The sequence below is a fragment of the Grammomys surdaster genome, unplaced genomic scaffold, assembly GCF_004785775.1.
Source record: "Grammomys surdaster isolate TR1022 unplaced genomic scaffold, NIH_TR_1.0 126531, whole genome shotgun sequence".
Taxonomy (NCBI): domain Eukaryota; kingdom Metazoa; phylum Chordata; class Mammalia; order Rodentia; family Muridae; genus Grammomys; species Grammomys surdaster.
Window position 1 is genome coordinate 4,854,935 of NW_021621323.1, and position 26,171 is coordinate 4,881,105.

General features: G+C 39.6%; 1 protein-coding gene across 1 annotated transcript in view; it reads right to left on the reverse strand.

The window, feature by feature from the left end:
* The window catches only part of Emcn (endomucin), an 82,887-nt gene extending 63,221 nt beyond the window's left edge, over positions 1 to 19,666 (reverse strand). Inside the window, exon 1 of the mRNA XM_028760482.1 lies at positions 19,459 to 19,666. Coding sequence (XP_028616315.1) covers positions 19,459 to 19,540 — 82 coding nt within the window. The 5' untranslated portion in view covers positions 19,541 to 19,666. The remainder of the gene's footprint in view (positions 1 to 19,458) is intronic.
* Between the last annotated feature and the right edge of the window lie 6,505 nt (positions 19,667 to 26,171).

Genomic DNA, 26,171 nt, shown 5'->3' on the forward strand with positions numbered 1-26,171 from the left:
AGGTTACCTAAAATCCTTTTCTTATTCACTTAAATATCATCCACTAAATCCAGAACCATATGTTTTCTGTGTTGTAAACATGTGTTTGTGAAGCAGAGGCTAACTATAAATTCTCTGGGTTCCTTTTCTTCATGCTGTTGGCTGTAAATTTTTTGCTTTAACACAGATGAGATCATCAGAAGAAATAGACTTGAACACTTTGGCAGAGGTGCAAGCTTTACCCCCATCTGGAGATCTCCAGCACTGAGGAAAGTATTTCATAATGCTTTCCAAATATTAAGGCCAGGAGGATATCCCAGGGAATATTTATGCATTCATTTTTGTTAATATTGAAGACAAATTCACTTCACAACAATTAAATTTACTTTCTCAACATAGTAACAGAGATATACATAAGAGAAAAATCAATAAATATAATCTCACATTATTATTAATATGTCATTAATATAGACCACTGGGATATGTTAATACAATTAAACATTTTGGGACTTTAGGCTTATGAAAAATGTGAGAATTATCATTTTTTTTCAGGCAATCTTAATGGCTTTAACAGACACCTGTATATCTTTCTCTGCTAGTACAGAATTTGTCATTAGGTCCTTAATGTTTATTAAATACTTGATAATAGTAAGTTTTGTTTGAACTGGACTGAATATATACAATATTGCAATTTTACTACCCTTTAAAGTGAGTTAACACCTGCTAAAAACTGAAGAATAAGAAATTGCTTTAAATTTACAATGACCATGTGAAAGAGTAAGAGGGAGTTTCTGGATTTATGTCCATGTTCACAGTATTATTTGTATATTTATTATTCTGAAAGAAAACTCAGCTCCTCTGTGACCCTCGTAGAGCATAATGCAGTACAAGCTTGGATTTATGGTTAAGTGTAGAGTCATTTTAAAGTCTGGAAATAACTTCTGGATCATTCTATGTGTTCATGGTAGTTTTCGTGTTTTCAGTGAGACTGTAATATCTGAAGACATTGCTCTGCTTATTCTTCCATAATAGAGGTTGAAGAAAAATGCATTTGGTATGTCCGGAGGAGTTGCTTACTAATTATCAGTGTGCCATTGAAAACCTTGTCTACTGACTCAGGCTCTAGTGAGGGACCTGCAGCTAGAAAAAAAATGCCTGCAGCAATCTATGAATGTTTGAGTTCTTAGAAACATGAGTTACATGAGTTTTCAAAGCTTTTTCTTTATCTACCACTACTCCTTTCTCTTAATATCAGTTCATCTTTTTAAAAAGTCACTCCACGTTACAATATGTAATTCTATGATATACAATATAAAATGGCATTGCAGATCTTAGTAGAAAGTAATCATAAAAATTAATGATATGAAAGCTACTACAGTTCGCGTGAGTGCGTGCGTGCATGTGTGTTTGTGCACACTCACACATTCTGGGAGCAAGTATTTTACCACCAAACTATTTCTCCAGCCTTCACTATAGAGCAGGAAGAATTTTTTATTTATTGTGTATTTATTTATTTGTTTATTTTGAGATAGAATCTCACTATGTAGCTCAGACTTGTCTTGAATTTGCTGTTGAACCATGCCAGTCTCAAAACTGCTTCCCTCCTGTCTTTGCCTCAGAAATTCTTGGATTGTAGACACATTCAGTGTTGGAATTTTTGATAGACACCTATGATGGCTTCAATTCGATTCCTGCTTTCTCAACTTTAAAGAGAAATCAGGAAACATAATAAAAACATAAGAACATTAGCCACATTGATCTGCCTCGGGAAACCAGATGCATGTGGTAATATGGACCAATATCATTTAGTTCTATGACCAGTTAGAGCATCCAGTGACATAAGCTGTACCATTTCACACACATTGGAAATGGTATTCCTAACAAAGGACTTTAAGGTTGCCAATCAGCAGTGGATATTGTATTGTACCAAATCACAGCTTCTGCATCTAAAGGGAAATCAATCCCTTTGTTCATTTCTCTCATTAGAGAAGGGATTAGATCCACTTCCTCTGCAATTTGACTGGAAATGAACCCAAAGATCACTATTATTTGAAGGACTGATAACAAGTTGAAAATAAAGGCAGAGCAGATGACTGGCAGTCATTTCTTGTCTCTGATACCAATGGAGAGGAGCTATTTTACACAAAACAGAGCCAAAAGGCCTCCAACAATCTAAATCGACTTGAGTAAGACTTGATTTCTCATTTCATGTGTCACAGCTAGCAACAGACCAGATTAAGCTACAAACCATTAAACTGCTTCATCTAGGGAAATGTAGGAGGAGCTAAGGTGGGAGGAATGAGGAGAGGAAGAGGAAGAGGAGGAACTAGAGGGATAGAAAGATGGAGGAGGATGAAGAGCCCTGCAGGTATGGAGAGCAGTCCTGGGTAACAACTTATATTTAGGTTAGCTAATTGGGATATCCTTCTAATTGTTTGGGCATATTGTTATTGAGCATTACCAAACATATAAAGCTATAAAGCCTTTGGATAATCTAAACATTAGAGTCTCATTTGTGCTGAGCCCACGTGGATAGTGGGATGGTCTGGGCTCAGCCAAGCATAGGCAGAGCCATCTCCCACACTGGCATCTTGTGGGTAGCAGGGCTGGTGTCTCTGACCGCCTGAGCTGACGGCCGTCAGCAGCACTGCTGCAGCCGCTCCTGGCCGCAGGCCTAGGCTAGTCGGGAACATGACAGCTGATTAAGAAAAGCCAAATCGAATGCCGCCATTTTAAATCTCTCTCGCAATAGGGAAACATGGGAGGAACAGCCCCCTTGAGTCCCCCAACTGTCCTGACTCACTTGAATTTCACCTCACATTTGGGTCCCTACTTTCCAGAAGGCCAATTCTACTATGACCTTACCGCTCCAGGCTATGGGAACGCCACATGCTCAGGGGACACAGTTCATGACGCTAGTAGTCTAAGAAATCTGATCTTTTCATTTGAAAGAGTAATTCAAATCCAACTTTGAAAGGGCAGTAAATTAAATGACACTTTAAAATATATTAAATCATAAGGAAAGAGACAAGATGCAAATAAGAGCATTAGAAAAACCATTGTTGATTCGTAGGATAAAGTGTAGAAGGAGTAAGTATGAAATGAAAACCAAAATGTAAGAGGAAAACTAGAAAATGGCAGAATGACCTAAGAATTAAGAAGAGTGTAAGTGATAGAAAGCCAAAAAAAAAATCTATGTTTGAGAATAAAGGTGAAGTAATATAATGTTTTTATTTTAAATTTTGATAAAGTTGTGATAGTTTGTATATGCTCAGCCCAGGGAGTGGTACTATTAGAAGGTGTGTCCTTGTTGAAGTAGATGTGTCATTGTGGTGTGGGCTTTGAGACCCTCCTTCTAGCTGCCTGGAAGTGAGTCTCTTCACAGAAGCCTTCAGATGAAGATGTAGAACTCTCAGCTCCTCCGGCATCATGCCTGCCTGGACACACCCATGTTCCATCTTGATGATAATGGACTGAACCTCTGAACCTGTGAGCCAACGTCAATTAAATGTTGTCCTTATAATAGTTGCCTTGGTCACAGTGTCTGTTCACAGCAGTAAAACCCTAACTAAGACAGTTGTGTTATATAAAAACTAGGAAGTAACCATGTCTATGTCTCCAACCATGGTTCGATTCTTACAACCGTGCAAATTTCGTTTTTGCTTGTTGAATTTTAAGCAAGAGTAAAGTTATCAAAGAAAAACTAATATTGCTAAATGTGTAAATTGAATTCCAGGAGGAGAAGTGCGATGTGGAATAAATAATATCTCATAGCATGAGAATTCCAAATGTATTTGTCTCGGAAATTGAAATACAGTGTCAGTTTTCATTGGCAGCAGTTATATTAAGTAGCTCATACTGCATTGTAAATTATTCCTAAACAGGCAGTTTTTAAAAACAGCCATCTTTTATTCGTCCTTACAGCAGCAGTTTGACAAAAGCTTAGAACGATTCTGGGCTTTGTTTTCATCATTCTCTGACACCTGTAAGGGGTTGACTGGGACTGGCCAGGCTAAAGGTAGGATGGATTTGAAGAAGCCATTTAGAAAAAAAGGATTCAGGCCACGCCCAGGGCTGATTAAGTCGGTGCTGGCCTGGTGGGAAGAGCTCAGATTTTTCTCCATTAAAGCTCCTTGATGCTTCCACCAAATAAGCCAACTCGAGAAAGCAAGGTAGAGAATTGTTATTGTACTTCGTTAGTTATCCAGCTTAGTTCCAACACTTCGTAGAAATGACTTACTCAGAGTTATGAATACCACCAGACAAGGTGCAATGGTGCGTGCTGACCTGGATACCACAAGTCACTGCCAAGACAGAGATACTTAGATTTTTCTTTTTTTTTTATTCGATATTTTATTTATTTACATTTCAGATGTTATTCCCTCTCCCCATTCTCCTCCCCTTGAATCCCCTATCCCATCCCTCCTCCTCCTTTTTTGCTTTTATACCATTTTAATTACATGCAAGTATTACGGTCAGTTCTAGGTTGAGGAACCAGCAATACAATAGATGCAAATAGTCAAAGAACACGCAGGGCAGTAGACAGAATCCTGTGATCACTCCTGTGACACTTAGATTTTAAAGAATGGATTTCTGCATCCTAGAGGAATCTTTGCAGGTTTTTTCCTTTCTTTTTATAATTTGAACTTACTTACTCTAATTTCTATGGACTTCCATCAGATAAGCTGGACTCCCTGCCATCTCTTAATTAAGGCATTGTTATTTCTAATTTTAGTTGTATGGTGTTACATCTCCCTCTTTTTCTTTAATAACGCCCCTCTAGAACGCAAATGGTCTTCCCTCCATCAAAGCTCAGTTGTACTATCTGTAATCTTTCCCCAGCATTCCCCAGCATCTTGTCTAGATAGTTCCTAGAGCCTACATTGAGACATTTAGTTGTTTTCACTCAACATACTTACTGAACGCCCAATATGTCTTGGAACTGTGCTTTATAATGATATGAATGTTAGCTACCAACTAAAAAGATTTATGTTTGCATCTTATAACTAGGATGCTCACAGTTTGTGCACTTGGGAGGTATATTGCTCAAGATGTTTTAAATGTCTTTGAGTGTACATCTTGTGTGTATAACTTATTTTTTTGCAGGGCAATTCATTTTTACATGTCAATGTTCATCTTTTAAGTCACAGAAAAATTTATTTCCTGTCTAAATTTTTAAGGTTAGTTTACATGTGCTATTTTTCTCTGTACTAATGTAGCACATTCAGCATCACTTTTAAGATACCTGTAGTTTCATTTACATGATTCGTTTAATTCTGGGCTGGAGAGATAACACAATGATTAAAAGCACATCTTGATTTGAGAGGACCCGCCTTCCGTTCCCAACACCTACACTGATTGGCTTACAGCCACCTATAATCCCAGCTCCATATTTGATGCCCACTTCTGGACTCAGTGGCACCTACACTCATAGGAAATGCACATATATATAGTTAAAAACATAAAGAAATATTTTTTTAAAAAAGGAATTTAAAAGTTTATTATAAATTTAAAATAATACATACCTCCTTGCCTGGCTTTTAGGGGTTTGTAGAGATTGCATATATAAATTTTTTTAAAATTCCCAATGGATACTCAAGTGCTATACTATTGTTATTAAATTCCATTTCATATGCTTTGGTACTAAAGAACTCCACTGGAAGACAAGGCACACTGCTCTGCTTGGGAACGCTTTTCATAAATGTTTCACCACCTTGCAAATATTTTTAAAGTGCTTCTACTTTGCTTTAGATGAGTTTCTGGGGGAAATTAAAATTTAAAAGGAATTAAAGGTTTCTGAGATAGTTGAAAATGTTCCAGATAATGATTTCCTGTCTTCAGTACCAAGAAACACAGCAAACAAACCTGAATATGAACTTAAGAAGATACGGCTTAGCGAGACCATCAGCACTCTGGGAGAATCTTGAGTGGTCCACCTCAGGCTACATCATTGATCTTCACTTTGCTGAGATGGCAGACATAAGCCTCTATCATCATCACCAGATTCATCAGCTAATTAAGGACAATGAATGCCTCTGCTGAAATAAGTGGAAGCAGTTACATCTTGCAGAACTTTACCTCCCTGCAGGGGCAGAGCCTGAGGGAGGGGGTTGTTACATGGTCGGTTTCAAAAGTCAAATAAGCAATGTTTAATGAGAAGCTAATATTCAAGAGACTAAACACGGATTGAAACAAAATCAATGGCATGATTCAAGCTTACAAATACACAATATCTCTGTACTAATAGGTATTATTATTCTAGTGATGTGGAGAAATAGAATATCCACAAATTGTATAGGACTGAACATCATGGAGCCTTAATTGAGAAAAGAACCTATTCTTTTAACAAACATTTGAGAAAGATACAGATTATTTTCCTTTGGAGCTTTCTTTTCTAACATTTCCTAAGATTTTCTGATTAAATATATTCAACCTCAGATAAGTGCTAATCACTCTTTAGACCTTGAAGACTCTTATCTACCAAATAAGGATGCTTACTTTCATCTTAATAAATTGCAATTTAATTGTTAAATTTCTAAGCTTAGAATCTGTATTCTATTCTGAGCTCACCTGCCTGAAGCCTTGTTGATTAGTTTCATTTGTAGTCCTTAGCTTTCCTGTAATCGAATGCTTTACAAATGAACGCTCACTCTTTTTCACTCAGCACAGTTGCTAAGCGCCAACTAAGTAGTGGGACTGCGTTAGCGACATTTTTTCAGAACTTTCTTGATGTCTTCAAAGTGGTTTGTTTTTATTATACAAAGCAAGAAACCGAAGTGACAAAAGTGAATGCACATAGAATAGGTAAAAATCTTAGCTCCCAACTGGGCTAACAATGGCTGGGAGCTCCTTGGGAATGTGCTTTTTATGAATGACCTACCTCCCACCTTTATACAAGTGAGCTCTGCCTGACTTTGTGACAATTCTTACTCTTGCCTTACAGACACCACACTCATGCAAATGTAATAGGATTTAGATTTGACAGTTTTAATTTCATGCAATTGGTATGTATATGTATTTTTGTGCTTCGGTCAGTATAAGATTTTTCATCTTATTAATGATGGCTAAAGTATGTTTATTATTGTTTCTGCATGCAGTTCAGTGATGAGTTGAAGAGTTTAGTACTTTGTATATGTTGCTATGATAAACTATGATGAACACAAACAACTTAAGGAAAAGGGGTTTATTTGGTGTATGGCTCCAGAGTCTGAGTCTATAACGTCTGAGAAGGCATGGCATTAGGTGGCCGTGGCATGGCATCACTGAAGCTGGTCATTCACATGTTATCTATACAAAGGCAAGACTATAAGCCTTCAAAGCCTGATTCTAGTGATGTAATTCCTATATTAAGACTCCAACTTCTAAAAGTTCTATAACTTCCCTCAAACAGTGCCACCTACTGGTGACTGACTGTCCACATATATGGCCCTATGGAGGAAGACATTTCTTACTCAAATGGCCACCTCATATAGTGCATTTCATTTGACACTGTGACATCTGCCCACCTCTGCTCCTAACACGGAATGGTCATAGAAGAACCTGAGTAGGGACAGGGGTCAGAAACAGAAACTGTAAAGACCCTAAGTTGGGGCTGGCAAAGTGGCTTAGTTGGATAAAGACATATGCCTTCAAGCCTGATGATCTGAGTTCAATCCCCTGCACCCACAAAGGGGAAAAAAGAACCAACTCCTGTGAGTTGCCCTCTGACATCCAAATTCACCTGTCAGCATGGATGCACCCATACTCCCACACTCTCAAAGTGAATAGGTAAAAGTAAAAAGAGAATTTAAAAAGATGTTACATGGTAGAATCTTATCTCAGGCTGTCATGACTTATAGAATTGAAATTTCAATTGTTATATTTGATTATTTTCTAACTTTAAATTCATACATTCTTCAAATTTGCTTTTCGACAGAACTGTCGATTATAAGACTAAGGGGACTAAAGAATGTGTCTCCAAGAGTTTCATCAAGGACAGGAAGTTTATGGTCAACAACCAGTAAGACAGAGATGAGAGGAACCAAGCAAAACTTAATCTTATATCATGATTTGTATTCTTTGTAATTTTAATAATACTATAAGTTCTATGATTTCTTAAGCCTATGAAATCACACTATAAATTTGTGCTAGTAATTATTTATAGCAATGATTTAAGGGAAGTATTCTTCATATTGAAAAACACAAAAATATTGAACCAAGAATCCTAACTAGCTGTACAAAATGATACTGTAATTGTGTATTATGGATTAAACATCAAATACGTGGTGATGATTTTGTACTGTCTACTGGCTGCTTAGATGCAACAGGAATTACACAGCAGGCAGCAGTGTCCACAGGCAGAGTACACGGGCAGCCAAGTCATGGGAGGAGCAGGCAGGGTCGAAGAGCTCGCACATTTAGGAAAGAAAGCATGTTTCCACAGGGCACATGCAACTCAGGAATAACTTATGAGTAAGTATGAACACAGGCTACTGAGGACATGCAGGGAAGTCCTCCCTCTTTCCTATTGTTCTTTTCCTTTTCTTTTTGTGACCATTCTGTTTTATTAATTTTTTTAAAAAGGTCTTCTGAGATTATTAAATACTTTGTGGACAAATGACATAGCTTCTCATTTCAAGGCAAGGATGTCTAGTTTCTGATCTCTGGGAGACATTCCTAAGCCTTCCCTGTATCTGATCCTAGTTTACTGGGTGTTATCAAGGTAGTAAACCTACTGCCCGAAGTCAGGTGTCATCTTCCTATAGTAGACACTTTTACGCACATGTAACTTAGGAGCCACAAAGTCACAGTCTCTATGTTAATGCCATTTCCTCCTCCGAGTGTCCTCAAACATTTTGTATCTTAATGTTTTTTATCTTAATGTATTGTGGGAGCCAGCTTTGTGTTTGAATTATCAGATGCATTCCAACTGCACGCCAGACTCCAGAAAGAATGTGGCATTGTCTTCTGTAATTAAGTTATTATTAAAATAGATCATTTTCTTCAGTAGCCTACAGGTGGGAAGGAGGACAAGGCTGGAGAGTGAACATCAACATCTCATGAGTAAGTGCTGAAGGGAACCTTTAAAAAAGGCGGGGGGTGGTGGTGGTGGTGTCTGAAAACGTAGAGATTTAAGCTGTGTTGCCTAGGGAAATTTCAGTAGTTCAAATAATATTTTTCTTGGCCATGTCTACTTTCCTATTATTCTAAACTAGTACAAGCAAAAAAAAAAAAAAAAAGATAATGAATTCTTACTAAAAATTTTTCCTGAGAGCAGGAGAGTCTGACACTTTCCTCGAAAAGTAAATTCCCCAGTGTGTGCTGTTAGGTGGGATAGTGAATTGCGTAATGCCTGGACAGTGACTACAGGCCTGAATGAGCACTCTTCTCTCAATGGGCAGAACTTTTAGGGCCTCCTTATATTGGCCACATTTGCCCCATCCCAGGTGTCTCACACAGCTCCTCTTCCCTCTGAGTCAGTTTTTCAGATCATTTTTTAGTCTCCAGTTCCCTTGGAACTGTTCCCAGATGCTAATGTGTAAGGACAGTGTCATTGAAACAGACGGAAGGGTGTTTTGTTTATGTGATCGCTGGTAGCACAGAGGCCTTTCAGATGCCAAGTCACTTCCACCAGGCGGCCCGGATGAGAATCTCTGGAGCTGAGCCCTACTGGGAACAGATATCCCTGGCAGTGTAAGGTTGAAGGAGAGGCAAGGCAACCAGGGGCAAGAGACACAAAGTTGTTGGTTACAATAAGAACATAAAACTATAGATCTGGAAGGAGCATTGTCATCATTCAGCTAACTTTATTTGCTTTCTAGTCATGGAAGATTCAGACTGAAGAACGTGAAAACCCTGGTTGCCTCAGACACAAGATAAACTGAAGCCACTGGCAGCTGAGACTAAAGACTCCTAGCTCAGAGGACAGTGCGTCTCCACATTGCTTAGTCCTGGTTGTGATATCAGCCAGGTCTCAACCAGGAAAAATATAAGGACTCTGTTATATTACCCAGTGTGTTCAATCTTCTTAAGATAATTTAGATAATTTCTTATTAAAACAATACTTAGCTGAATGTGTTGTGAGAGGTCTTTCTTTTACTGCAAAGAAGACTTAACACTCATATCAACCACATACATGGCGTTTGGGCCTGTGAAATTTAAAACTTCAGACTGACTAAAGGATTTAATGTCTCCACCTTTGCAGGAATAAACTGAGGTTAACTTGAGAAGTGCTACGTGTGAAAAGCTTAATGAATGTGCTTTTATTTGATCTGTAAATAGCTCAGAATGACCTGACAGATGGTACAGACAATGATGAGACCTCTTGTTTTTCTTTGTAAGAAGGTCTGAATCCATAGTTGCGGGCCACCCTGGTATGATTTGGTGAGATGCATTGATCCGAAGGCCAGCACAATCTACATAAGGCAAACTAAGGTGGCTGGCCAGCTCTACAGAGCCTACCAAGTAAATGTAACCAAGAACGTACCTCAAAAAGAAAGACCTCACAGATTCTCTGTTAGCCAAGTGTCACAGTTGGTTCATGCTAACACAACACCCAGACATACTTTGGAAAAGGGAATCCCAGTTTTCTTAGTTGCCAATCGATGTACAAGCACATGACCTACTATAGGCAGTGCCATCCCTGGGCAAGTAACTGAATTTGAGAATGGAATCAAAGCAAAATCAATGCTCTTTCATGGTTTCTGCTTCAGTTCCTGCCTCTAAGTTATTGTCTTGGTTTCTCCCAAAGATGGACTTTAACCTATACACCAAGTACACACTCTCCCAAGTTGCTTCGGCCATGGTGTGTTATCACAGCAGAAGAAAAACAAACTAGGACATCAGGATAAAAACAAAAACAAACAACAACAACAACAACAACAAAAAAAAAACATGCACCCAAATATCAGAACACATCTGGCATGCCCTGTGTCTTTTCAACTCTGATGACATGCAGTGAAATATAGTTTTCCACATTAAAGGAAGGCCAGGTATTAACCATCTACTATGTATCCACAGATAGAGCCTGGGAAAAGGACGAATCATGAGACATTGTCCTTGATGTCGGAAAATTCATACACAGTTAAGCGGCAGACTGATCCTACTGACAGGTGGGTAGGTGATTAGCATCATTGTATTTTATTATTGTTATTTTATCTTTCAGTCTTTGCAAGTTTTAGAATCTGGCATAAAATTAGATCAAGTCAACGAAGCTGGAAAAAAAAAAAACAGGAATTGCAAAAAGCTCATTGAGTCGCAGGATTTAATCATTAAATAGCCCGATCTCAATAGTGCAATCGCTATCAATAAATTTTAATTAGCTAATTCTATGTATTTAAACAAGTAAAATTCATTTGCACGGAGACAAAAGCAGGAGCCATGCCAGAGTTGGTCAGGGGAGTGGGAGGCCTGGAGTGAAGCTGTGGCCTCTGTCCCCTGGGGAGAGAATCCAGGAGCTACAGTCTGTGCCCTCACACTTGCTCAACACTCTTAAGAGCGGAATTTCACACTTCTTACCACAAAAACAAATTTCTTTTCCCACTTCGGTTAAAAATAAAGCCAATGTGTGATACAAATGGTTTTCTGTGTTTTGTGTGTGATTTTTTATAACTCAAGCACTCTTTTAAAACATGGCCATTGGGATGTGAACACACACACATGCACACACACACACACACACACACACACACACTCTAGCATAAGGTATATGTCTATAGGAGAAGTGCTGGGATGACAGAGTCCCAGTTATTAAGAAAGAATCCTGAAGTCTATAAATCCATCTACTTATTGGCTCTGTGGTTTCAGTATTAGTTGCTATAAGCACAAACAGCCCAATGGGAATTCATAGTCTATATCCATTTAAAAAGTAGATTTCTCATTGATGTGTAGCATGAGGTGTTATCAATATATGTCCTTTTCTCTGTTGTCTGATGGAGGAACCAATGCTAACATACGTTCAGGGTGGTGACCACACCTGCCACACACACCTGTCACGCCTGTCACTCCTCGTCACATCATAGCCGAGTCTCCATCACTGACACATCTCACCTCTCAGACCTACTAATACTTAATATTGTACAGAAGATTGAAACCATTTTTAGGGCTGCTGCATATGGCAGCACATGCTTTTGACCTCAGCCCTCAAGAGGCAGAACCAGCAGATTTCTGTCAGTTTATGATGCCTGGCTTTACTACACAAGTTTAAGGCCACCCAGGGCTACTCACTGAGAGTCTCTGCCTTAAAAAATAGTAGATATTGGCGATTTTCGAACGAAATGATTTTCCATTAAGCAAACTCTTAAAAACAATATTTTACTAGTTCTTCGAGAACTTGGAGTCAATTTGGAATAAAATATTTTATCTAAATGATGGGATATAATATGTGCTGGAACTTTAAGCCCCAAAGTAGAATAAAATTTGTACAGGACTTGCCTGCATTCTACAGCATCTGCGTACGTCACTTCCCCTTCTCCTTCAGTGTCCCTATGAGGCAAGGATTGAACTTATCCCCAGTTAATAACTCAGGATGCTGGAAGTTAAGCAATCCACCCAACAGACAGAATGTGAATCCAGACAGTCTGAATCTAGAACTATTATAATTCGACATTAAGGAATTAATTCAGTACGTTTCCCTTTATTTCCTCCTTCTGCTCCTATAAACCCCATATCTGTTTCGCTGACACTTAGAGACAGGTCCATTTCTTTCAGCCATTATGACAAAAGGCAGGGACCCAAATGACTACAGCTCCTTCTAACCTGTCACATGAGATTCATTAGAACCTAGCATGTTAAAAACGTTTATTTCTAAGCAGAAGGTCTGTAGAGGCAGTGAGAGGCAGCAGTGGTTTCTCAGCTGTTCTGATTGGTAGATCTCTAACTCCACTATTTTTTTTTTTAATCACCAGGAAACTGAAGTGATTGAAGTGTCACCACACTGGAAGGTAGCAAGCTATGTGGGAAGTTCTGAAGAGCTTCAGACATGTGTGATCTCATGGCACATGATCCCACTATCACATCACACAAATTTTGAGCCTCTGCTCTTTAGATAGTAAAACAGGTGTGATACAGATGGCCTGGAAATGAGGGGACGGAAGAAACACATAAAGTTCTCAGCACCACCAATGGCAGATGCTCACTGCTCAGGGGTGATGTGGGCCAGATTCAAGTGTGACCACCATTTTCTGGTCCTGAACACACTTTATAAAGGCTTCAGTGAGGAGATTACTGACGGGAGAGATTAATAAGCAGTGCACATTTCAGTAAAATCAATGATATTGGCTTTTTAGACATAAAACTCATTACTGAATCTATGCAAACACAACTGATTTCTTGAGAACAGGTTCTCTAGAATATTGTTTAGCTTGTCAACAAAAGAAGGATCGACACTTTAGAGTTGTGTAAGTAAGGAAACTGTAACTAATCTATATTGAGGCACACACCATCACCCAAGTTCAACTGTTTTCACTAAGATGAGTGTGCTCCCTGGGAAGCAGAGAATGAAATCAGGATGAGCTTCCCCTCAGTTTAGAAAGGACTGTGGGACGAGAGCAGGGAATCTGAAGTGAGAAAGTATTGAATTATGAAAGAAAAGGAAAGTACTGGGCTGGGGACATGGCTCAATTGGCAAAGTGATTAAGAACCTGAGTTCAGATACCACCCTACTTCTCCAAAAAAATAATGCGTGGTGGTGCAAATCTGATGCATTCTAGCATGAGGAATGTAGAGACAAGATCCTTGGAACTCACAGACTGAGCCACTGGGCTCTGTCTTCATTGAAAAATGCTGTGTCCAGACATTAGGTGGTAAAACTATTGAGGAAGACACTTGGCATTGACTTGCTTCCTTCACATATATACATGAACAGGAACCTCCTGACATACGTACACATATGCTTACACACATGCATGCGCATGTGTGTGCATACACACACACACACACACACACACACACACACACACGAATACAAACGAAAGAAAAGGAAAGTCCTGGGCTGGGGAGATGGGAATGGGATTGGGGAAAGCATTCTCACAGGTGTCCCTCCTTGTACGATGCCAATGCTACTGTACTAAGTTTCAAAGATTTAAAAAATAATCAGGTAGGATTCTGAAACATATGTTAGTATCAGAATAGCACCAGACAAAAAGCAAAATATAGTCACTGAAGTGAAGCAAAATTCTGTTTGTTTACATCTCTGTACAGATGGCTGCCACAGCAATGGCTGGAGTTCACGCTGTCGGGAGAGGTACAAGGAACAAGAACCAGGTGTCTAATTCTTACACAGTTCCTGCTTCTATTTAGGGAACAGTTATTATCTCTACTGATACAGCTGTCTGCAGGATACGAAAAACTCAGAAGAGGAGGCTTTTTTTTTTTGTTTTTTAAAATGGCCTTTTAGATGTTATTGGAACACTAATTTTTTTTGTGTGTGTGTGTGTGTGTGTTTATTTTTCTGTTGTGGGCTTTGGTGCACAGAGTCCCACCCCAGCCAATTGAACTTCTAAGTTTCTCTTCTGACAGATATCACACTCCAATGACATCACTGTCTGACTCAATAAAACCAAAATGACCCTAGGAATTCAGAAGGATGGAAAGAGATATGATGCAGATATGATACTGGAATTTTACATCCCAGTAAAATTCTTACTGTGAAAACCAATGCTTAGAAATGTGAGTTTCAAATTATTAAAGAGCCTATTGGAAATTGATTACTAATGAAAAAGAATATTAGTCATTTAAACCATAGAATGATTCATAAATTATAAAATTTACCTGAAGTTTGGGATCGAAAGAAATGAATGTTATCTTACAGATTAATTTCTGAACCATCAAGTGCTAATCGTATCTCAGTTTTCTAAATGATTGTGATCTCTAAAATAAAATTAAAAGAGAATTTGTTGAAGAAAATGTTATGAATATCCAGAAAGTATTTCACACATTGATAACATATGATCACTTTTAGTTTTAAGTAGGGACCTTTTGAAAATGAGTTACCAAGGAAAGATTGGTAAACAAACAACTTGAGGGCCACATACTAGTCCCACTGGATTTTCTTCACATTGAATTACTACAGCAGGTTGCTTATTTCACGTTAGAAATATGGATGAAAATTAAGCTCAATAGAAGGACTAAGCAAATTCACATAACTACTTTTATACTATGTTTATTATTTTATTCAGTTATTGTATTATATAGTATATTTGTATTATTTGTTTCCTATATTGTTTTTAATATACAGTATATATACAGTTACAGGCAACTGTACAGTACTTGCAGTGTGGAGTAAGAACTAAGATGCTCTAATGACTAACTTGTTGGGAGCTGACTCTGAGCAGAAAGCGGCTATCATCCTTGCAGCCATCTTGAGCCATATACCCTGACAAGAGACTTGTTTTCAACAGCCTACAACAGTTGAGCACACTCTGGTAATTATCTTGATCCTTTCAATCAAGGCCAGGCAGTGGTGGCATACGCCTTTAATCCCAGCACTTGAGAGACTCAAGTCGAGACTTGAGGAGAGATATAAAAGGGCAGACTCCATCTCCAGAGAATACTCTGCCTCATCTCCAGATCAGACTCCCTGTCTCGTCTTCATTCTTCGAGTCTCTGTCCCCACTCTCTCTCTTGCTAGGCCCTGACCCTCAGACCAGAGCAGCAGAATGGGCCGTTACACTAACTATCATGGAAAGTCAGTGCCCTGCAGAGTGCAAAGCATAGGCACCCAGATGAGAGGGAAACTGAGTGTCCATGTTATTGTCACTGTGAGATTATTAACTTTTGAATGGAGAGCTATAAGTCACACCTCTTTACCTCTCAGCAGCACCTCCAACTCTTGGCATATCTCAGCCTACATGCCTCAGCAGGATTGAAACTTACCATCTTAGCACCAGTTTTTCTTGTAAACTGGCTCTTAGTATCTTTCCTGGTTTCTGTTCTGAAATCACTTGCCCAATTCTAGAGTTCATACAACCCTGTCTGTCTTGGATTGTCTCTCATCAGCAGTAAAAATGATGCAATAAACTACATGTACTCTACATCTGTGAGGCGTTCCCTAGACCCTTCTTTACAACTCAAGGATAGGCTTTCAGACTTGGTGACTTGTAAATTGGCTTCTTGGTCTTTTATCTCTCCTGACCCCAGTAGTGTAATCTATATTCTGCTGACAGCAAATCTTCCCGTTTTATAACTCTGATGATAAAACCCCATCCCAAGCACGTCTGCAGGTCTTGGTTGTCAACTCTAAGAGTCTATATTTCTTCTCTATTTATTTGGAAGTGTGGGACTCAAACCCAGGGCCTTATACAAGTTAAGAATCTGCCTCACCCCAAACTATACTTCCAGGGATATTCATCTCTATTTCCTATGTTGCAATTTAACATCTCCTGATAACTGTTCTTTGCACTCTGCTTTCAAGCATGAAGCCATATTAAAAATATGGCTACCTTATATTTCTAGACTAGAATACATTGATGTTTTAACAATGTCCCTGTTTTAAAAAAATTCTGTATACCGTGAGCCTCTTGATTTCAAGTTGCAAAATTCGTCACATTTTTACAAGAGCTTCTGTGTTTTCCTAACAAACCAAACTAAGCACCTTGTGAATTTTCTATACCACTCTTCATTCCTTAAGACCTAGAATAGAGCATCAAATAATATAACAGGATTCACGTTACTTGGTTCTACCTCTTCTAATTCTATCTAATATGAGGAATGTCTCCTATTAGTTTCCATAAAGTTACCGGATTTAGCAGTGTCCCGTTATAGTGCATTCAGTCAATATTTGCTTTATAAAATTGAATATTGTAACAGATGAATTCCACCTAGCAATTAGATCTTTCTGATATTATTATTCTGGGTTCGGTCTAGCTGTTCATTTTCTTGGTATCTCCATTTAACATTTCTGAGTCTCCGAGTCAAAAGCTCACCCTTCTAGACTTAAAAGCCACTAGAGTGTCTGTTCGGTTTGAAGTACAACATAGAAGACTTCAGGAAAGGGTAGCCATTCCCTTCAGGAACCCCTGGGACATATTTCTATAAATCAGCTTTCCAGATTGCACACTTCGAAGTCTTAGAACAGCATCCTAGCAACGAAAGCTTCTTGCTGCCATGCAGATATTCTCTGGATTTCAACAAAGATCTCATCACCTAGATTGTATTTACTTAGATCCGAGATTGGCAAAAACACCAGAAAGGGAAGTACTCAATTTCTCAGAAAGAAAAAATAAACATATTTAGAAGTCAATTTCAGAGCCAAAAAAGCATGCATTTGCTTGACAGTCTGAATTTTAGAGCCAAAATGTCTCCCTCCCAGATTCTAGTAATTGAGTCTGCTGATAAATTTGTTTATCATCGTAACTGTGAGGGGCCCAGGAGGCTCTGAACTCAATGTACTCTTGGTACAGGGAGTTAAGGAAAGAGCCAACTAGGTGAACTTAGGAAATGCTTCATTTCCTGTGCCCAATCTGCTAAGGAAACATCAACTGGCAAAGCCAGGTGCATCAAAGCCATACACGTCGACAGGAAAATCTCTGTCCCACCCAGGACATTCTCAAGTTGTCAATCTGTGGTGCCAAGATACAACTTCCTTTTCTAAGATCAACCTCTCTCTCTCTCTCTCTCTCTCTCTCTCTCTCTCTCTCTCTCTCTCCATCTCAGTCTGTCTCTCCTTCTCCCCTTCCCTCCTCCTCCTCCCTCCCTCTCCCTCCCTCCCTCCTCCCTCTCTCCCTCTTTTCCCCACTCCAGATACCAGTTTTAAGTTACCAAGTAGGTTTGTTGGCAGATGTGAAGGAAATACTGTTTAAATATTTTTCACTGGCCAAGTGAGAAATTATCCAGCGCAGGCTAATAACTGATTAGAAAGCTGCCACTGTTAAAGCAAGGGTGGACACTTGACCAGGGAGCTAGAGGAGGCTGGTATTTTCCTTAAACTACACAGTAGAAAAAAATCTGTGGGCTGTTCTGTGTAGTCCTCCATGGTAGCTTCTTTCTTATAGTCCCATTAGGGAGGCCAAGCCCACTGGCCTTTTTTCCTCTTTGTTTGCAGGATGTGCAGTCCATTCAGCATTTAAGAACTGCTGGCAGCCTGCTGCACACTCTAAGGGGTGTAGACCCTAAATGGTCAAGAGCCTAAGCCTACGCTTTCAGAATTTGTGTGAACGAGTCACACAATTTTGAGCAGTGTTTTGTAGAGCTGACATGCTCAATTGTTCTTAATACATCCTGAAGGGTAACTTAGAAGTGGTTCATTGATCTCATGGTCACGTTTGCGAAAACCCAAATTCTCAGTCTCTCTTATAACTTTCTGGCCAGATGCATGATAAGCAACTGTATGATGCTACAGATTTATCCTAAAGTTATAAAAAGTATTTTTTAAAATTATTAGCAAAATGTAAACTCAAGTTGGACCATTGATTTTATTTGATTTTTCTACTTTTGATTGTTTTTAGAAACTAAAATCTTGTAGGCAGTAAACTCTGGAAAAGGGCACAAGCAAATAAATGAGAACTGAGTTTGCTGGATTACTCTCCCATCCTTCCCCCAACACATATACCCTCCCACAGTGCATGCCGCCCGCCCCCAGCGTCAGAGCCAGTCTCCCACATGGTCTTCTTTGGGAAGCTTGGGTTTTCACTTTTATACGTACTAAACCTGTCTAATACTAGAACCTCTCACTTCTTTCTCTCAATGGTACATTTACCACTGTGGACAAGGAAAACACCTTATTCGTTTTTATGCTCTTTGTATTGCCCAGCACAGGTCCCTAATAAACTATTAAGTTTAACTGTTTATTTTATATTACTTTAGAATAGTTAGAAATAAAAATGAGCGTAATGCAGGATAACATGCATCTGAGTTTTTATTACGTGCATTGGTAGTGGGTTTGTCTTGTTCTGAAAGTTACACAAAGGATTATGTGATTATGTTTATATGTGCATATATTTCTGTAACAAAAGAAGATACATTTCAATCTCCACTTACCCACAGTCTCCTAAGATGCTAATATTTGCCTAATGGTGAATCACCATTCTCTTCTGCAGGTACCTACCAGAGCTGAGAGAGACCTGGGACTGTTGTTGGAGTCATTGGCAACACTGATTACAATGATGGACTTAACACTCTTACCGGATCCACTTTTTATTCTGGGCAGATTATTTTGAGCATTATTTTGTTTGTTTTTGTTTTGACCTAGCACATTTTTAGCCAAAATTCTATTTTTAGTCCCTAAAAAGTTGACACATTTTCTGAGACGTTTTACAAATCCATTAAACATACTTTCAGGCCCTCAAACCAGCAAACACTTCCCTTCAGTAAAAAACAAACTCTCTACTTGTGGCACTGCCTCCGCTGCCTTTTCCAAACTTAACTCCGTGTACTCCATTCACCAATCAACCAACCAACAACTCATCAGAACTGTCAGAGAAGCCTCCTGAAGATCAGCTGACCCTAGAAGCTCTCTACCTGCGATTTCCTATCCACACCATCAGAAAGATAAGAGGACCGTACCTTCGCTGTCCTCACCGCGGCAGAGACTGTTGGACAGAAGGAAGAAAAGAGCAGTCGCTTGAAGCAGCCGCATGGTGCCCATGGATGGTCTCAGTGGCTTCGCTCTCCAGGGTAAGGCAGGGAACGATTCCTCCCAGCCTGGCCAGGCCGTATTAGCCAATGGAAAAGGTGTACTGAGTGTGAGCAGACGCTGCCCATTCCTACTTATTTTGGGGATTCTGATAAAGAACTAGAGGAAACACACACACTCCCTTTGGGAGGTCAGGAGAGAGGAGATTTATTGTTTCAGCCCCTTACAGGAACTCTTTTTTTTTTCCTCTCTCTTCCTTTGGCAGCCACTTGTGTTTTTGTTACTGCATTATTTTGCTCTTCTTCAACAAAAAGGTCAGGATGGGATTTGAACAGGAAGAGACCCTTCTTGAGAAAGGGCCAGAGAGCTTTCTAACTTTGTTTTGAAAGTGCATTTTAGAGAAGCTGTAAAGAGACCTCACCAAGCTGCCCCTTGGTTCGGCTGAAAAGGCTGTAACTTCCCAAAGGCTGGATTTGAGCACAAAATCCACAAGGAATGGCGTTTTCTTCTCGCTTCTCAACTCATAAGCCAAGCCAGTGAAGACCACCTTCTTGAGAAAAACGCAAGTATTAGTTGGATTGCTCTCTGCTTTTGAGGAAGTAAGCTGGCCTCCTATTACTGTCCAGAGAGGTTATGTTTCTAACAGAGTAAACACAGAACTAAGCCTAGCCCTGCTCATTTCTGGTTCTGAGGCCACCCTTCTCCTTATGTTGTTACAGACAGAATTCATATCCGGTAAGTGCACCACCACCAAGTTATATCCTTAGCCTATATTCCTGTTTTTTTTTTATTAGTAGGTATTTGTGAAGAATAAGAAAAAAATTACTATATTGTAGCTAGAAGGAATCTGCCTGGGATCTCCTAGGTAGAATCACCTATCACAGGGCATTGGTGATGTTACGAATTCTGTGTTCTGCAGGACCAAACACCAGTCAGTAGCCTCTTTACTCTTAGTGATGACTGATTTATACATGATGGTTGCACAGCCAGGTCCCTGAACACAGCGCTTGTGTGAAGAGTAAAGTCAGAAGATTCCTGAATTCCTGAGTCACAGGCTTCACATCTAAGCCAATTACTCTTTAATGTACCTTCAGGTACAGGCTTACTAGAGGAGGGTGCTAATGGAGTCTTACAGACAAAACAACAAAATTAGACCTTAACCCATTTCTAAGGAGAGCATTCATTTCCTTGCTAAGCTATCCAGGGAAGAACTCCACAGAAGTGTGGCCAGAACAGATCATTGGCTCAGACCATTTAAAAACATTGCGGATTTCATCCTGACCACTGTCTAGTCTCAGAAGACCTCATTTTTAAATTCTAATTCTGTATATAGGCAAGATTGATTTTACCCTCTTAATTGATTTTTCACAAATCAGAATGTCTTTGGGTGTCCCTTTTATTGGGCACAGCCCAGAATGTACATGGATGGCAGAACATGTGTATAGATGACCCATGCACTTTCCAGGAACAGACTGGGATGTGGCCCTGTGAGAATACCATGTCTCACTTTCTCCTTGCTGTTATTTTTCTGGGTATGTGTGTGTGTGTGGGGGGGGGGCTGCTGGGAGAGTTTGGGGCTTTAGTGTTTGAGACTCTCAGCACGACTGCCATGCATTTTCACTAAGGGCACCAGACACCCATTCCAGGAAGACTTACTCCTGATAGATGGTCAAACTGCTTTTATATATTTTGTTACTTGATTTTGATTGCATGTGTGTGCACCTGGGCTACACACCAGCCCTGAGTGCAAGCTGTTTAGAAGACAGAAGACCACGTGCAGGAAAAACAAAACAAAACAAAACAAAACAAAACAAAACAAAACAAAGCAACAACAGACGAATAAACCCAAAAATGCTTGCGGCCACAAAATAACAAAACAAGAAACCCCAAAAACTCAACCAACGAACCAAAATAACAACAATAACAACAACAAGCAAACAAATTTAGTAAAGTTGGTCAGCTTTGCTTTATTAGGTGAGGCACTGAACCTTAATTAAACCAATAAGGACCCAGAAGAGACAAATCAATGAGGCACAACCTTCCTGGGTTGGGGGTGGCTTGACACTGTACACTAAAGACCTTAATGAAATGAAGTGTTGCTTGAATCTTATATACATCTATTTTCCTTTTCAAAAGTTTTTCTGAAGCCACCAAGACAACTTCGTGGATGGAGGTGTTTGCTGGCAATTGTAATGACCTGCGTTCCGTCTCTGGGAAAGACATGGTGAAAGAGAGAATTGACTCCTACAGGTTCTCCAGTGACTTCCACACATGTGCACATGTGCACACATACATGAACAAATGATAATACAAGAGATTTTTAAACGTGTTTCTGGAACTAACACATACTATTTCTGTTTGTAAACCACAAGAGAATGAATGTCCCTTGCCCTTCAATTTTTGTTTGAGTAAATATTTTTAAAATTTAATACTTAGGACATACATTTACAGAGACATTACCAAATATTTGGTGTTCTTAACAGCTTAAAGGCTTTAATCATTTTTTAGCATGTGTTTTAAGAGCAGTTTGATAAAAGAAAATTGGTGGCAAGAATAAAATTCTTCTATCCTGAGAGGAGAAACTGTGTTTGTATTTGTTTCTCTTACATATCACTCTAGATTTTAATCCAGAGTATAAAAGAAAACGGTGCTGTTGTAAATGAGGTCACAAAAGAACCTTCTCAGAGTTCATCTGAAGCACACACCCAGGGCTGCCTGTGACATCACTGTCTCTGGAGACACTCGGTGCCAAGAATGTAGCCATGGTGACTTCTTTCAACCTGTGTGTCCCTGAGAAGATGTACTGAGGTGGCACTATTGTTAAAGCCACAAGTAAAAGCATTCTCCATACTTGTCTCCTTCCTCTTTGCCATCTCTTCACAATGAATGAAATAATCTTCTAAAGTAGTTGGAAAGCAAAGGAGTGATCTCACAAACTGGCAGATTCCACACCCTTGCTCCCTCTTTAAGTGTTGTCCTCGCTGACTGAAGTACTTGTCCTCTAAGTACCTAGATTCCCCCTGAGAAACTGAGGATGAACATTATGCCTTTCTTGAATATTGTGTAGTAAATGAATCGAGATTCTTGGAAGTCATTTCACAGTGCCTACGGAAATAACTAAAACAAGAAAAGAAACCTGATCTTGCCTTCTAGAATTGTTAGGCTAAAGTAAGTTGTTTTAGTCCAGGGATGTGTTTTCATGCTGTTAGAATTCTACAGGAGACATTATTTCAGAGCAATAAAACTGACTTTGAAAGAAATAGATGTTGAACGTCACGAAGATCTGGGAAGAGAAGATGGATAACCTGAACTGTTATTTTCAGAAGTTTGCTCTGTGCTCTGCTTTAATGTGTTCTGTGTGTCAGGTGTTCTCAGTGGAGACGGGGCCTGGAACTTGTTACTGGAGATAAGAATTGGCTAGTTTCTCATAACCACTGGAAACAGAACTACAACCCCAGGGGCATTAAGAATTCATGATAGGAAAGATAGCAATTCTCCCTCCTAAAGAGTCAAAATGACCATCCATGGTAACGAAGTTAGCAATTGGGCCAAACCTATGCCACCAACAGGAGCATCTTCTTCCTTTGTGTTCTGGTGGGTTGAGGTGTGCTGGGTTGTTATCACTCAAGTGAGAACTGGGAATCGTGACAAGCTTCCAAAGCCATTCTCTGTCACCTTCTCTAAACACCCATTGTTGTTTACTCAACACATAAAGACGGTCTTCTCCATGGAACACTAATTCCTTAAGTTTGCACGAATCTATCGGTACAGAGAGGCATGAATATGGGGTATTATAAAAGCAATAGTTCAGGGATGAGATCTATATTTGTTTCAGTGCAAATATAGAAATCCTCTGTTATAAGCACAGAGCCATCTGTCAACAGATGGGATGATTGGAATGTTCTTTGTGAGACAATCCAATCTCCTGTTTCGAAAGGTTCAGCAACCATTCCTGAACCCTTCCCTGTCTTTATGACCCTGGTAAACCTCTGCCACAAATTTAATCTTCCCATACAAAACTGAGCCATAGTAGTATGATTATGTATATCATACTAATAGAAAAGGTGATGTTTTTCTAAGAAATAATACTTTCTCATGCATACATTATCAAAAATTGACTCTGAATCATTTATCTCAGTGCACAGAAATGATGGAGCATTAATGTTTTCTTTCATCACAGACTAAATACCTATCACAAAAGGGTTTTTTTTTAAATAATAACTTTATTCAGCTTCCTATTTGGTTCAACTTTTAATAGCATGTCACCCTGTGTCTCATATTTCTGCCCATATGTCTTATTTTTGGTGTGCATAAAATAGCATTTTAGGGAATTTTTTTTTCATATCAGATGACATCCTTTAAAATTGTTGAACTCCTCCATGTAGAAGTGTGAGATTTAGTGCTGGAAATATGAGTCAGGAATTTAGAGCACCCCTTGCATGTGCAGAGGACCTGGATATGGTTCTCTGTGCTCAAAATCATATGTAACTCCAGTTCCAGGGACAATATGATGCCCTCTTCTGGCTATCATAGGCATTGCACTCATGTGACACATAACAAAATAAATACAAACAATTTTTATTTATAAAGCATGAATGACCACTATACGTCATTTCATTTTCACGTTCAGTGTGCTCCACCAACCTATGGTAATTTGCCTCTGGCTGTTCACACACCCCCTTGCCTGCCTATGTCCATTGCTCTCAGGTTGGATTTTCTTCTCTTTAGTCATTTTGCAATAATCAAAGGATAAGTTCAGCTCAGGCAGTTTAAAGTCATGATGAGGTGATTTATTTTTTTTCCCTATCAAGTTCAAGATCAATTGAAGTTAGTTCTACAAAAATTTGTCAGGTTTTCCTTTCCTCATTCCCAATAAAGAAAGCAAATTGCAAGCATAGCTTTTTGGTACTCACGGAAGCACAGATTTAAAGTTGGAAGTAAAGTGTCTTGTGCTGATCATTTAAATTCCTTATATGTCACTTATGGAAGAGTTGTTTCCGGGATGACAAGCAGAGATTCAGGATAGGGCTGTTTTCTCACAATTGTGACTATTAAATTAGCCTATGCCTACTAATAGTTTAGTTTGGTTTTTATCTTTGGGCGATATATCTTAGACTAGTGCTCTGTGAAAAGATTTTGCAGATTAGATAAAGCTCTACACTCCCAGCCATGTTGCTGGTCAGAACACACTTTATTTTTATAACAGTACAAAGAAGAACAAGTGTGAATTCCACATATTCCATTCCTCTTCCTTGATGCTCTGAGACGTCACCTATCCCTATTCATGGGGACTGGGTTCCTGTGTGACTATGGAGTGGATGGAACTCTCCATTCTCAACTATTTGACATCAGCATGAGCAAGATGAAGACAATTGTGTCCTCTTAAGCCACTGGTATTTCCAGTTTGTTTTGGCACTAATCCCTGAGTAGTGGAGAAGCCTATTATCTTCTCTAGCTTCCTTCTAGTGTGATGAAGTTGTCACTGAACTAAGGTAGACAGGAAACTCATCAACAGGAGACCATTTGTGTCAGTCACCTCTTCTGGTTGCTCCTCACAGTACTGGTAGCAGCATAAGCTCAAATTCTATGTTAATTAGGCTGTTTTCTCAGCTGAGACCCTAACCTTCAAGGGAAGTTTTCAGTTGGGCCCACCTCCTACTCTGTTTACCTGCTGCAACTTACATCCAGCAGTAAAAACACTATTGGTGTTTCATGGCTCCAGATGAGGAGTCACCCATCATTCTCTGGCCTTTGATTTAGTGTCAGTCTGGTACTTGATTCTCAAGTTGTCCATAGATTTAGTTTCTGCCAATTCTGCCTCAGTTATTCACATTCTTTTAGAATTTCAGGACATTTTCTGAGTTCTACCATGCGTGACTCATGGTGATACAGGAGGTGGGTCCAAGGACCAAGTCCAGACAGGTCTTCCTGAGTCAGAGAGATGTCTGCTTTGCTAACAGAAAATTGTGCTGCATCTGACAGCTCAGTGGGAATGAGAGCTGGTAATGAAGCCCCAATTCTTGTTTATTTGTTTTTCTTTTTTAGTTTAGTGCTATGCTAAACCTGAAATACCTATGAAATACCTGACACAGGCTCACAGCTTGGGAAGGTCAAGGGATGTGATGCAGTCAACCGAGTTCTCCGGTGTATCACTTACAGATGGGTAGCAATGGCAGGAACAGAGGGAAAGAGAGCAGAGAGAGGCAACGTGAATGGGAGAGGTGAGCAGGCTGGGAAGGGTGGCAGGGGCAGCAGGGCAGCAGGGACTGGCTAGTTCTTTCTTACAACATCACCTCCTGAGGATTATGGGGTCTCTCAGGAACCATGAAGGTTTCTATTTCATGCTCTCAAAGACCTAAGGAATCCTACTAGGACCACACATAGGATCACATAGCACTTTCCAATGCTCACACACTGCAGACCAAACCTCCAACCCACAAGGTACCTATAGTGGTTTGAATAGAAAATCTCCATAGACTCATATTTGAATGCTCATGGAATGGCATTAGGAGGTGTGGCCTGGTGGGAGTAGGTGTGGCCATTGTGGAGGAAGTGGGAGTGAGCTTTGAGATTTCAAATGCTCAAGCCAGGGCCAGTCTCTCTCTCTCTCTCTCTCTCTCTCTCTCTCTCTCTCTCTCTCTCT